General features: G+C 37.6%; 1 protein-coding gene across 1 annotated transcript in view; it reads left to right on the top strand.

Annotated features, from left to right (window-relative positions):
* Positions 1 to 15,063, top strand: part of TUT4 (terminal uridylyl transferase 4) — a 3,240,181-nt gene that overhangs the window by 1,935,831 nt on the left and 1,289,287 nt on the right. Inside the window, exon 16 of the mRNA XM_044086854.1 lies at positions 5,177 to 5,280. Coding sequence (XP_043942789.1) covers positions 5,177 to 5,280 — 104 coding nt within the window. The remainder of the gene's footprint in view (positions 1 to 5,176; positions 5,281 to 15,063) is intronic.

Genomic DNA, 15,063 nt, shown 5'->3' with positions numbered 1-15,063 from the left:
TAACCTGATACTAGTAACTATGGCTGTATGTTCTTTGTTCACATCGATCCTGAACTCTGTTGGGATAGACATGTTAAGAGATTATCTGATAATTGATGGTACATGCGATCATGCCAATATAGATCTTATCTGCATGTTGATGGATTTAATCTTGAGACATGTCATGTTATTCAATCATCGAACATACTTACAGAAAGAGGGGGTGGCAATGGCTATCCCAAGCGCAAACAGTTACGCGAATCTAGTTCTGGCTACCTGGGAGAAAGAACGCATTGTCTCCGGAAAGTGGAGCCAAATTGTCTTTTACAGACAATTTGTGGATTATCTCTTCCTTCTATGGAGGGGAAACCATGAACAACTGAGGTCATGCCATATAGAGTTGAATGACAGTACACAATTTTTGAAGTTTGAAATACAATATTCTGAACAACAGTTATATTTTTTAGATGTTAATATATTGAAGAATGAAAAAGGAGAATTTTCTATGAATATTTTCTGCAAGGACTGCCATAGTAATACACTCCTTTATAGAACTAGTATGCACCCAAGGTACATATTTGATAACATAGTAAAGGGACAAGTCTTTAGAACCTCGAGATTGGTAGCTAAAGATAAGAGATTTAATGAGGAAATAGGAAATTTGAAGAAAAGGTTGAGTGATGGGGGTTATAAAGATAGTAAATCAGACATCATAATTAGAGACAGCATTATACATAGAAGTGATGTAGGAAAACCATACTTTTCATCTAAGCAGAACATTCCAATTAGGAATAAAAAGACACCCAACCAAATAGTGAGGATGCCTGCTTATTATGCTTATAATAGCAATTTAGTCACAGATACAGTGAGGAAATACTGGCCTATTTTAACACAAGACTCAGAAATTAAAAAAATTGACAGGAGAGACACTGAGTTTTATGTTCAAAAATAAAAAAATCTTTAAAAAGAAGTCTTTGCTATTCATGAGGTTTAAAGGGACAGAAAGATACCTTATTAGGCACGGTACCATGTAGAAAATGTAATCAATGCCAGTTTATTGATCAGAGCAGTAGTTTTGTCCATCCAAATTTACATCAAACATTCACTTTTAAAGTAGAAGCAAATTGTAATAGCGTAAATGTTATATATTTAGCAGTCTGTGAGTCATGCTCTTCGTTTTATGTGGGAAAGACGAATAGGGAACTAAGATTCCACATTCATGAGCACTTATTGCACATCAGAAAAGGTACACCCACTAATGCTTTAGCTAAGCAAGTACTCCAGAGTGGACAGCTACACTCTTTCAAGTAGTGGAACAGGTCTCACCAAATGAAAGGGGTGGTGATTTGAGAAATAATACAGAGACCTCTGAAACTAGATGGATGATTAGGTTGAGGGCTGATAGAGGTAGCGGTCTAAATGAAAGGATACCTATGAAGCCCATTTTGAAGAATAGGCCTCTCTTTAAATGAAATATTAAAATGAACACATCTAATTATATAGTATATTTTTATGATGAGATGTTTGTATAATATGCTCTTTATTATGCATTTACCTTGATTATTTTTAGCTTTCATTATGATACTTAAATTAACGTATAATAGATGAATTTAGGGAGGGATACTTATAATGTATAGACATTATACAAATTATATGAGTTTTTAAATTTAATAATTTTTTTACTCTTAATTGGTTAATTGAAGATAATTGTTATACATATTTGTCTGAGTACCACAGCAACATTTTTTAATAGTCTGATGAAGTGGTGTGATACAACCATGAAAGCACTAACAGTGTTTTATATGAGAATTGTGGAAGAAGATTAAAGCTGTTTTTATTCCATTCGGATGGTCTGAGACTTCTTTGCCTATGGTTGGAGCATTGGTCTTTTTGCTGTGTAGTGTTTGTTTTTATCTTTGGCCAAACGCTTCATTTATACACCCAACAGTATTTTCTGTGTTAAAGCACTGAAAATGTTTTTAGTTCCTTTAGTTTTGTATAAGGGTCAGGTGTACTTTTATCAACCCGAGGAGAAGTTGTGGACAGTAAATAAAAAACTGAAGGAATTTATCTGGAGGGAAATAGGGCATGACTTATGTAGGATAAGTTTATCCTTCCAGTAGGATAAGTTTATCCTTCCAGTAGAACTACGTGGTACTAGGTGGTTTAGGTTTACCTGACTTAAAGGTTATAATGTAAGTTAAGGCTCGTATACAGAACACAGCAGAAGGTTAGAAATCAAAATGGAAATGGATAATGATGAAACAAGGGGGAAACTCAAGAAATAGAGGGAGAGGGATATTGGATGCAGATCCATAAGGAAAATAACCATACATAATATTATATTCATAAAGTAGCAGAAAGTATTCTAAGAACTAAGTCAGTACAAGAATAAGTACAAAAAGCAGAAAAGACAGAAGGACAGCTAAAAGTCCACTTTTTATTAATGTAGTAAATCCACATTAAGCACTTTCATCTTGTTAAAAAGACTTCATCAGAATGTGCAAGCATAGCAATTTATGCAGAATAAATAGGCTAACCTAAGCTGCAGATAAATTTTCATTGAGGTAGTATTGTGCATGTTGTTTGGTTTATATATGTTTTTTTCATCTGTAATGTTTTATAATGGTTTGTCTTAATTTATCTGCTGCTAAATCAGTGCACATACTAACTTTTTATCAGATTTATTTGTAGATTGTTGTAAAGGGAAGTTTCATAAAGATGTTCATATTTATCATGGCAGAAACTTAGTTTTAAATGTGTAATTAGTCAGTCAGGTGGTTAGCTTAGCCTATTTATACTGCATCAGTTGCTATGCTTGCACATTCTGATGAAGTCTTTTTAACAAGATGAAAGCATTTAATGTGGATTCACTACATCAATAAAAAAGTGGACTTTTAGCTGTCCGTTTGTCTTTTCTGCTTTTTGGATTTATCGGTTTGTTGTGGAACTTGTTTATCAGTACAAGAATGGATACAGGAGATTTTGCCAGTTAGGGATGACTGCAAATAGCGGTACAGAAAATAGGCAAAAGGTGGCTGGAATTTACTGGAAAAAACCTGGCAAAAGAACCAAGGTATTGGGAGGTTAGCTCAAACAGGAAGAGTAATTGAGTGGGATGAGGCCAAGAAAACATTTGGATTGCAGGTTAGAACTGCCTTCCATACCAAAGCTTGATCTCAGAGTACAGGCAAAGAGAAAAGGATGGGAAGATTTTAAGTGAAAGATCTGCTCTGGTAAAGTTTTTAGTTGAATCTAAAACAGAAGCACGTTTTAAAAAAGGGATAATTAGCAGAGCATATGAAATTATAACTATAAGAGTCAGTCAGAGGAGAGTCAAAAAGATTGAGAAGAGATATGTGAAATGCAGTTTACAAGAAAACATTCGGAAGACATATATGGATCCGAAATATACAGCCAAGTCCAGAAGGTTTTCAATCTTTGCTTGGAACTGTTTGAGTAGGTATTTTTATACCCTATGTAGACTTCAAGGAAATTTTCCTTAGGTGGATAGCAAATGTTGAAGAAGAAAAAGTTAACTGGGAACATATGTTTTAGGAGTGTAATGACTTGGCAGATTTTCCTATTGTGTGCTCTGTCAGAAGTATTGGTTGTGCAAATGGCTGTTAGTATGGAAATTATTCTTTTGAGCTGGGATACAGGATCTGAATTGCCTAGACATAGTAAGATCTTAAGTTTTATTCTGTTGCCTGCCAAAAAAACAATTACTAGAAAATGGAAATCATAGTCTATACCTACAGTATTTGAGACCGTGAATGTTATAAAACATATAAAAGAACTGGAAGAGAGATCTTTAGAAAAGAGAAGGAAAAAATGACATAGAGGTAAATGGAAATTATGAGAACAATTCATGCATAATAATATCCATGAGAAGGAGCAAGAGTGAGGAGTTAGGGAAGACAGGAATTCAGCAATTTTTGTAATGTTTGACTGATGATAATAGCAAAGAAAATGTATGTGCTGTATATATAAATGGAAAATTGTTAAGATGGTTTGTTTTCTTTTCTGTTAGTGTTTTTTTTTTGTCGGTGTCGCAAGTGATAATTTAATAAAGGTGTTTAAGAAAAAGACATAATAGACCTTTGTTACATAAACAAGAGGTAACAGTTTATGTTTCTGTGCAGCAAGACTATATTAGCTTGAGACTGTACTAAATAATTGTTAACATGTAGGCTACCATCGTTTCCAATCAGATACACCTTTGGGTAGACTTTGGCAGCATCGCCAGTGTCATGAATGTGAGATACTCTGTTACCTTCATTTTCTTGGTCGGGGGGGTGTGCCAAGCTAATACAGGTTTGCCTCTCTTGACATTGTCATATGTACAAATACTGTATCATGCTTGAAAAATGTAAATGGTTTCTGTCAATATGCCTTCTCATCCCCTTCTTCCACTGATCCGTTTCTTCCTTGAGCCTTTTCCTTGTCGTCAGTAAAACATAGAGACTTGTTGAAAGCAAGGAGGAGCAGGTGTTTCATTGTTCTACTTTTTCCTCATGTATAGGCAGTATTTTTGGACTGCAAAAGACTTCCAGAAGTGAGATGGAGAAGTTCATGTGTAACTGACAGTAGTGCTTGATTTTCATAGGTGTCTCTTGAAGATCAAATACTTTTCCACTCACCTTTCTCATATTCTACTTCTTTGAAGAGAAACCTTGATCCAGCTAGGAGTCATTTTTGACCAATACATCTTGGAGATGGCACCAGAGAAGTATCGCTGAGAGAATAAGAGAGGGCTGGGGAAATGTAGGGCATGCATTAAACAACCTTTTGTGGAATGTGCTGACACCGGTGGACAAGTGGCATGTGGCTTTCAGTAGTTCTGTTATTGAGATGTTCTGGAAGAGATTGTCTTCAAACATTACTGTGAATTCCTCATGTAATTTCTCTGTTCTAAAAACTAGCATGTTCTGCTAAGCCTCACCACTAAGAGTAGTTTTTTGTGTGATTCACTTATGAGTAGCATTCTTACTGTAATATAGTGTGTGTGTGTTGTTGTTGTTGGTATTGCATAAGTATATGGCATCTATCTAGCTTGTTTATATCTAATTTTTAAATATTAAATTTGAAGAAAGTATTCTTAATGATAGTGTCTTATGACTTAATATGCTTTCAAAGTGTTTAATGTTATGCTTATTCAGATTTTTTTTATTAAAATTACAATTTCTTTATGCAGAAAAGGCAAGACTCTGCCTTTTTGGGTCATCAAAAAATGGCTTTGGATTCCATGACAGTGATTTAGATATATGCATGACTTTGGAAGGACATGAGACTGCAGAGGTAAGAGTCTTTTGTTTTTGCTAATTAACTTTGTATTTTTGAAAATATCTACATATTGTTTAAGCACTGAGGTAGTAATATTTGTTGCGTCGTGTTTTCAGTACAGTATATTCATTACTGTTTTGTTTAAAAAACAGTACATTTGGAGCTGCATTGTTCTGTTTGTGTTCTCTCTAGTTTTTCTGCTATTATGTTTATTATTTAACCTTAGCAACTAACTTTTAGATGAGTCCAGCCTCACAATGTGTATTTTTTAATGTGTAAACATGACCACATCTATGAGCTTGAGTGAGATAAGCTGTTGCAGCTTTTTAGACATGTCTTATTCCCTTTCTTTGGTGCTGTGCCAGTGCAGAAGTGAGGTATTTGATTGGATGGGTAACTGCAAGTTTTCATGTTGGGTATGTGGTAAAATCTGCTTAGTGAAGGATGTTGTTAGTAATCCCACCTGTGGTGGGTGAAATCTGAGCTCCTTAATGGACTTCCTGGCTATAGAAGTTTATGAACAAGATGCTAGCTTCTCCAGAAGTTGAAAGGTTGATCATTCCTTTGAACAGATCATTTAAGGTGCACATTGGGACTTCTGGTGACTGAGGTTCAGGAAGGATGCAAGATTTGTAGAAGGAACATTATTTGAGGGCAGGATAAGTTAACTTAGTGACAGGCTATGTGAACTGGGTATCTTTACTTTGGAAGATGGAAATCAGGGCAAGGTGGAGGTTTTTAAGCAGTTGGAAGTTTAATGATGTTTGAACAGAATGTGTCTTAAGTTTAATGAGAGAGACTAGCCTCAGTCTAAAATCTTCTAAAAGAGTATAAAACTCTTCAAGAGTTCAAAGAGGCAGTATTGTGAACATCATCTCCGTAATGAAGTTGCAAACAGGGCAAATGCTTTAGGGATAATGATTAACAATACTATTCAGCAACATGACCAAACTTCTGCTGTTAACCAGTTTCTCAACTCCTACTTGATGACTTTTGTCAATGCAAAATTACATATATTTTATGTTTCAGCTGCTCTTGTTTATCACTCTACTGTAATCATTTTCAAAGTTTCATTTCTACGAAGAAATTGTATTATACCCTGTTTAAATTGCATATTTGTCGATATATGTCTCAGGTAGTTATATGCTCATCTTACAAAGCTGTATTGTTCCCTTTACCTGGGTTGTAGCTAAAGAGGGTCTTCAGACCCAGTTACCAAACAGAAAAAAAAATAAGTCTGAAAGGGAGCTTAAAAATATTCTAGCAGCTAGCAGAACTTCATCACACAGGTAGAAACTTGTAACTTGGTGAGCAGATTTAGAAAGTAGGAAACAGAAATAGAGGAGATAAAGTCTAAGGAGCAGCTTTTGCAAAAGGAGTGCTGCGCTTTTGCAAAAGGAGTGCTACTGTACAATGTTAAAGACTTAGCAGACTGCAAAACATTTCCTGGTGTTTTTACATAGTGCAGCATGTGCTTCTAAGATGGCATGGTACAAAATTTCAGGTTGTAATCTCCTAGGTACTGATAACAACAACACTGCACTATAGCAAAACCTAGGGGAAGTGGTTGTGGTATCCTTTTGGGAGAGGACAACTTTTCTCAGGAGCTTTGCCAGGTCACAGATTTTAAGGGGTAATAAATGAAAAATGGTGGAATTTAGCAGAGCATGTTGGTAATGAGGCAGCTTCTTTAGCAAATCAAGGGTGCTTTTTTGGAAGAAGCAGCTTATATCTTGGTCATTGGAGGAAGTTAACCATTAACTAGCTCGAGCAGAGCTGAAGAAAAGGAGTGGATTGGATGCAAAACCCTTCAGAGCTTTTCTGCAACTGATGAGTACTCCTCTTGTGGTTTTTGAGGATCAGTCGGCTAAAGCTTTTCCATTAATGAGCAGATAAGTACCATTCAGGGATAAAATTTTCCTCATTTTAATTTTATGACCAAAAGTTAACTTCTATTGTGAAATTATTATTTATACACTTAAAAGTTTTTTATAGCCTATAATGTTACTTTTACTAACTTTTTAACAGGAGCGTTAGTTTCACTTTTGAGGAATAAAGTTAAATTTTACTGTATTAATTTTGGGGGCTTGTGTATGTGTTTAAAGTGTTTTTGGCTGTGTTTCTTTGGTGGGAAAAATTGTAACACTTACTATTTCACCAACTACTGCTGCTAGTCTTCCCTGAGATTCAAGGGTGTCTTTTGGTTTCATCATCAACATCTTACCTATTCCATGGCTCTTTCTTCCAGCCACAAAAAGAAAAATATTTCTAAGCAGACTTCTTAGTTGCTTTAGCCACAAATTGGTGGTTCTGATTTGTCCATTTCTGATTCTTTAAACCATTCATCATCTTCCTTGACTTCCTGTGGTGTAGTCCCTGTAGGTTTACCTTTATATGTGCATATTGCACAAGGGCGAACAGCAATTTTCCGAAAGACAGTTTGCAAAGTTTGCAAAAGCCGAATGGAAAAAGGTTTGAATGTGCAATGAGCGAATACACAGTGAGATTCGTTCATTGCACATTCGACATTCTGGGGCAGATTGCACTATAGTGGGGATTTGGAAATGGTTTCTTTCTCCGCTGTAGTGCGATCTTGGAGTTAGAATAATAAAGTAGGGGGGGTGCAGGGGGGCTTGCCCCCTGCATTACATTTTATCTAATTTTTTTGTCGACATTACTGTTCAAAAATCAGCGAATCGGCTGTTCAAGTTGCTGATGTTCAAACATTTACAACTGTCGCTGTTTTAAGTTTCATGGTTACGATTCGCTCATATGAGCAATCGCACCAATGTGTTTCGCTGTTATAAAGGTAAACCGTCCCTATAGCCATCATGGACTGGATGTTAGACATGTCCTTTGCAGCTGTAAGAGTGCTCTTTGTGGGCAAGGGAGAACCATTCTTGTCAGTCTCGGGAGAAAGAACAAAGAAGATTTATCTGGTTAGCCTGATTGGATTATCTATCTCTGGGGGGATTGAGCTTGTCCAAAACTACTACTAGAGAAATTCCTCAAAAAGAAGCAAAAAGTCAGGTGTGTATCTTCACCTGTCATAGTTACTTTTGGACAGGAGTGATCTGTTGGGCTTAGCTCAGGATATCATTCAGGCTCGTGACTCTTCCAGTTTTGGTGTTTCTGATAAAAGAAAAATGGATTCTTCACTGTCTGAAGAGGATCATCAGTTTGAACAACAAAATAATTGTAAAGGAGCAACTTTTGTTTTTTCTCCTAAGCTTTCTGAATCTATGGAGAGTGTTGCTTTTGACAGTCCCTTGGAATTGTTTTTCCTGAAACAATGTCTAGAATAAATCTTTAGTTTCAGGGGGAACATAATGATAGTCAACTGTCTTTTAAAGAAATGCATTATGATGTATTGCAAGTCGAATTTCCCGAGCCTTCTTCAGTCCTCTTCTTGTAGCATTGAGTGATGTATTTGTTACAGCCAGCAAGTTGTCTAACAGCCATCCTGCTGCCTAGAAGAAAGCAGATTTTATAAAGTTCCTCAGTCTTGTACATTTATATTTTCTAACCCCAGATCAGACAGCAGTGAAATTGTTGGTGTATCTGGCTGCTGCTAAACATCTGTTTAATGCCAATCTCTCACCTTCTGACAAGGATGTAAAGCCTTTGGAAGATTTGAGAAAAAATATATTTTTCTGCAACACTTAACTTTTCTTTTATTTATTTTATATTTGTTGACTGGGAGAATCCGACTGGATATATGTCCATTTTCAGCAGAGGCCCAGGGAGAAAAGCTCCACAAATCAATTACAAGCAATTATAAGGAATATAACAGCAGCAATCATATTTACATAGACAGTACATAAGCATGAAAATTAAAATTAGGTACATAGAATAAAAAAATATCTCTTACAATTTTTTACAGTTAGAATGAGCAAATGCATAAGTAAGAATTACAGAATAAGATACAAAGGTGAGAGTTGCATCTTTTACAGTTTTAGACAGATTGTGTACACATTTGACGTAGTCAGGTTGATAGTAGTAGGTAAAACAACAGAGTTGAGTGGTAAGATACATAGACTAAGTATAAAAGTGAGTGTCAAGATGGAGAAAGAAACAAAATATAAAAAGCTTTGCCTAGCAGATTTTTATTGCCCCTGTACGAATGTCAGTGTCACATGTTAAAGTTTATTCTTGCTTATTTTGAGAATATGAAGAACATTATGTTGTCTTTTCCTGTCATCTGGGGAGAAAAACATATTTATGTAATTGTATTGCTTCTGTGTACAGTGTTTAAAATGTGCTTATGATTCAGCTGATCACACTTCCAGAGCTGCTGCTATGAAACTTGTTAGTAGGTTTGCTTTGTTGCATAGTTAATCTTCTGGAGGGTGTTAAAACTGACGTTTTGAATTCTCCCCTTGAGAGAGAAGTAGTTTATGGACCATGTACAGCAGAGGTCCTAAAAAGTACAATCAGAGAGGGAAGCTGGTACATGGAGTTCTACAGATTTTTCCGACTTCATTCTGCAAGTGTGTTAAGAGTTTTAATGCTACCTCTGCAACTTTTTACAAAAATGTAAATTAAGCAGAAGCAGGAAGTTGCTGGTAAGCAGATTTTTTTTAAAGAAGTGGCAGGGAAGCTTCAAAAAAGAAGTATCCCCCAACATAAGGGAGACACTAACAAGGCAGACTGATTATCAGTATTCTCCTCTCACATTTCCCAATGGGGCAAGCATTAAATTCTTCCCATAAATCTCAACCTCTTTCTTTCTTTGGCAGCAGATAATCTCAGATGAATGGATACTGAGAGTGATTCACCACAAACATGGATAGTGTGACTCTTTCCCCCCTTTTTAAGGGTTCCTCCATATCCAGCAGATTAAAGTTTTCCCTTTTTCCTCGTGTCGTTCAGCATCTGCTATCTCAGGGAGTGATAGAAGCTGTCCCTTCTTCTCAGATAGGCAAAGACTAGTGTCTTTGTTGCCAAAGAAAAAGATCCATGGAGACTAGACCTGGATCTTTCCTTTTTAAACCGGTTTGTGACAGCTCCAGAGTTCTTGTCATGCCCTGTTATTCCTCATTAAAAATTTTTGGTGACCCTAGATTTAAAAGATTATCAAAACATTCCTGTAACACAAGATTACAGACATTTCTTAAGGTTTACTGTGTCTGGGTCACACATTAATTTCTCTGAATTACCCTCTGCATTACCTACTGCTCCCAGGATGTTTACAAAGTATCTATCTCTAGTTGTAGCCTACTGCAGACTATAATGTATTCATATTTTCCTTATTGGATAACTTGCTTATCTTTGCAGAGTCTTTTTCAAAGTGCCAGGGATATCTCTGTTGGGTAAAGGAGCTCTTGCACAAACTGGGGTTTCAGGAGAATGCCTGAAAGTCTTGTTTGAATGCTTCTTACAGGATTGTTTTCCTGACATCTATAATTCTCATGACTCCTCTAGCAAAACTCCACATGAAAAATTCTATGGTACCTAAAATAATTATGACCCACCATCAACTTCTCCTGACATTCCAGATTCTAGTTTTGAGGTTTGTGAGAAGGGAATTATGGTGACAACACCTGTACCATCTGAATTCATCTCTCACATTTTCCTTTTCAACACCAGCTCAGTCTTCAGAAAAAAGATGCCTCAGACTTTTTGTTGGGAGCAGTGTCTGTGGGATTAAAAGGGCAGGGTCTTTGGAACAAAAAATACAGGGCAAAATAAATAAATTAATAAACAGATGTTGGCAGTCATAAATACTCTCAACTCTCTCTGTGATATACTGTATGGTCACTAGGTCAATTGCAAGTGATTATGGATCACATCATAGTGACGTGGTACATAAACGGGGGAGAACCAGATTTTACCATCTGTGCAAACTAGCCACGGTTGTGTCATGCAGGCTAAGCAGAACCAGGATATACCCTCATGAATGTAATCTGAATAAGTCCCTCCCCAGGAATTGCTGCAGCAGAGGGAAACACTTTGAAAGATGTTTTACCTCAGTCACAATAGTCAGCTCTCAAATTTCTGTTCCAGTACTCCATGTTAGAAGGCCTGGAAATCTACTTTTTTTTTCTCTTTGACAGGAATGCTCCTATATAGTTTTTCATCCTTTCCATTCATATCCAGAGTCATTCTGAAATTTCAGAAAGACACTCTAAAAATCATTTGGTGACTCCCTTCTGTCCTAGGCAACAGTGATTCTGTCTTATTTTGGAAATAGCCAAGAGCAATTACAACAAACTTCGCCACAAACTGGACCTACTCACAAAAGGCAAGAGTGTTAGTACATCCAGACTCCAACCAATTGCACCCAGTTGCCTGGATAATAGTCTTAACTTTAAAACACTTATTTACTGAGGACATGCAGCAAGTATTAAAGGAGGCAAGAAAACCTGCTACTTGGAAATCTTATATTAACAAATGAAAAAAGATTTTTTTTTAGTTGATGCCTAGACAAAGAATTATGACTCTTCTAAGGATAGTATGTGTTTTAGCATTTTTGTGAGTTGTTATCCTCTGGCATGTCTTACTCTCCCATCAAGGTAGATTTGTCTGCTGTGTCAACATGTCTGGCCATGGAACACCCCCCCCCCCTTTCAGTACAATCCTATGTGAAAATGTTTTGATGGGGATGTTGCATACTAGGACTCCTAGAAAAAGGTGGCTCCTCCTTGTGTACTTAATTTTGTGTTGGAAAAAAATTAAGTCTTGTTCCATTTGAACCAGCTCATCAGGCTAACTTGAAGTCCTCAAGATGAAAAGCAGTTTTACTCTGAAAAAGATTATCTGAGTTGCCAGGTATTTTACTAGGTCAACCTTATCTAATTTTTCAGAAGTAAAAATAAAAAATGATGCACCAGAAGTCACAACTATTTAAAATCATTAGATGAAGTTCTGTGTTTGGTGGAACGAAAGCGCTCAAACATTTAAGTAAAGGTCCTGTTGTGGTTTCTGGTACAGCATTTTTTTATTTTTAATTGCGTTTGGTCACTGTGTGGTTTGTTGGTTACCTAATTTTTCAGAAAGATAGGGTTTCCTTAAGAACTAATCCTTAATTTTATGCCAAAAGTAGTATCTGAGTTTACTCTGAGCCAAGCCCTCCAAATCTTCTTTCCAGAACCTAAAAACAAGGGAGAAAGGATTCTTTATAATCTTGATGTCCCCAGGCAGCTCTGATTTTATGTTGACAGAACTAACATTTTCAGGAACTCTTGAGTTATTCATTCTTGTGATGGTAAGAAGAAAGGACAACCTGTGTCAAAGCCATCCAAATGGTTGTCTCATACTGTTATCAGTTGTTATACTCACCACAACAAGGCAATTCCAGGCAGGGTCAAGGCCCACTCTAATAGGGCCTTGGCTTCATCTCTAGCTTTTTGTAAAGAGCTGGATTCTAGAAGTACTCAAGAAGTGGCATCTTGGTCCTCTGTACATATATTTACAAAGTACTGCAAACTAGATGCCTTCTCCAGATCTAATACAAACTTTGCCAGGACCATTCTCCAGGTGCTCCTAGACCCTCATCCTGCTTCCTTCCAGTCAATTTAAGCTACAATAGCCTACTCCTATAGCTACGGTTAATGCATCAATGATCAAATGAACATTTTACTGTTGTGTAAGTAGTATAACACTAGATACTAAAATGTTTTTTTCGAGATGGTTGCACACTGATCACAGCTTAATTTCAACTCTGTCGGTATGAAAAATGAAACTGATATATAAGGATGATGCCACAATATGTACAAAAGATTATTGACTTGAATAATTGACTTAGTTTCTGGTGTCATTCTAAGGGAGTGCAGTATTTGTCAGCATGGAAGGAGATGGTCAACAGACCATGCTGCATTGCCAGGGATGGTCTGCACCTCTCCCTTCTAGGCTTTCGAATATTAGCTAAAACATTGTGTTCCCCATAGAGCCTTTTTTAGGCAATGCCAAACTGAAAGTACTTCTGACATAGCAAATCAAAACCAAGAAAATCTAATGGTATTACTGCTCAGTGCTAGGAGTCTAAACAAAAGCATCCCAGCCTTACAAGGTTACTCATCCTACGATGTTTTCAGACCCCAAATGGAGGGCTACAAAGCCAAAGGTGGTGGAGTTTCAATATTTATCAAAGACATACATACCTCCAGGCTGGTCAGATGGTGTGACGCACAGGAGACACTTCAAGTACAGTTAACTGTTGACAAAACACCTGTTCAAATCATTGCTAGCTGCAGACCCCCAACCATGACTCAAGATGTCCACTCCATCTATCTAGACTTACTTGAATCCCTCAAGATTCAACCCTCTACCCTGATCCTGGGTGACTTTAATTACTCAACCATAGAGTGGAAGACATATTCTAGCCCAAACATGAATGCCCAGAGATTCCTTGACTTTGTCAATGCCAATGCATTGGATCAGCTGGTCGACATCCCTACGAGAGGTGAAAATATCTAGGACCTAGTACTAACCAACATGAGTAGTCACTGTAGCACCCCTACGGTGTCATCCTCCTTGGTAAGATCTGACCATAAAGTGATCACCTTCGAAGTCACCATCTCCCCTGACCCCCCCCCCCCCTTGTCAGGGTCAAACAAAAAATACTTTTCCAAAGCTGACTACAATTGTCTAAGAGCAGGTATAAGCGGCTTCTCAGCCACTGTCCCTTCAGTAGGAACTACCACTAATGTCCAAGCCTACACCAAAACAGCTATATGAGCACTTACATAACTGTATGGACTCAGCAATACCTGACAAGACCAAGTCATCTTCCTCAAGGAAGAGCAAGGACCACGTCATCTTCCTCAAGGAAGAGCAAACCTATCTGATGGACAGCAGCAATAAACAAACTGTATAATAAAAGGAAAAAATTGCTGTCCATGACAAAGGAGGAGGAAGTGCCAAGTTGGAAGCAAGCTCTCCTTTGTCCGAACAAGCAAATAAGGTCACTAGTGAAATCCTTTAAGGCAAAGTTTGAGTCCAAATTGACTGCATCCACTAAGGATAATCACAAGGCCTTCTTCACATACGTCAGCAATCTAAAAGGTAACACCCAAATCTGCTCTGAACTGGTAGTCAATAATATGTGCATAAATGCCATAGATATAGCCAACCTACTGGCAGACAGGTTCAGTGAAAACTTCACCCCCCTGTCTCCCCATCAGTAAAACAGAACATCCCCCTCCCCTCATCACCAGGGAGCAGGTGTTTAATGCCCTCAAAAAGGCAAAACATACAGTCTGCATGGGACCCGACAACATCCCTGGCTGATTCCTACATGAACTCGGGCATGAGCTGTTGGCGCCATTAGGCACCATTTTCAACCAAAGACTGAACACCAGCTTCATCCCAGCCGCATGGAGGACAGCCACTTTGATCCCTCTACACAAAGGTGGAGTGTCCACTGACCCAGGCAATTATAGGCCCATCAGCCTAACTAGCGAGATTTGCAAGGCCATGGAATGCATTGTCATAGACCTTATAAACAAGGACATTGGCAACCTCCAAACGATTGACCCCACACTGTTTGGTTTTGTCAAAGGGAGATCATACCTGTTAAACTTGGTAGACTTCTTCGAAACAGTCAGCAAAGCCATGGACGAGGGGAAAATGGTGCACACCACCTACCTTGATCTAGCCAAAGCCTTTGACACTATTCCCCACTCAGGCATAATAGGTAAACTCTCCCTGGTAGGAATCAACCCATATATTACCAGATGTGTAGGTAACTGGCTCACGGATAGAACCCACTCAGTCAAAATAGGGGAAGCCACCTCTAGTAGTAGAACAGTAACAAGCGGTGTACTGCAAGGATCAGTCTTGGGGCCTCTACTATTT

Source organism: Protopterus annectens, chromosome 10.part0 (genome assembly GCF_019279795.1).
Source record: "Protopterus annectens isolate FY-2018-M chromosome 10.part0, PAN1.0, whole genome shotgun sequence".
NCBI lineage: Eukaryota > Metazoa > Chordata > Ceratodontiformes > Protopteridae > Protopterus > Protopterus annectens.
This window is presented reverse-complemented; position numbering and strand designations above follow the sequence as displayed.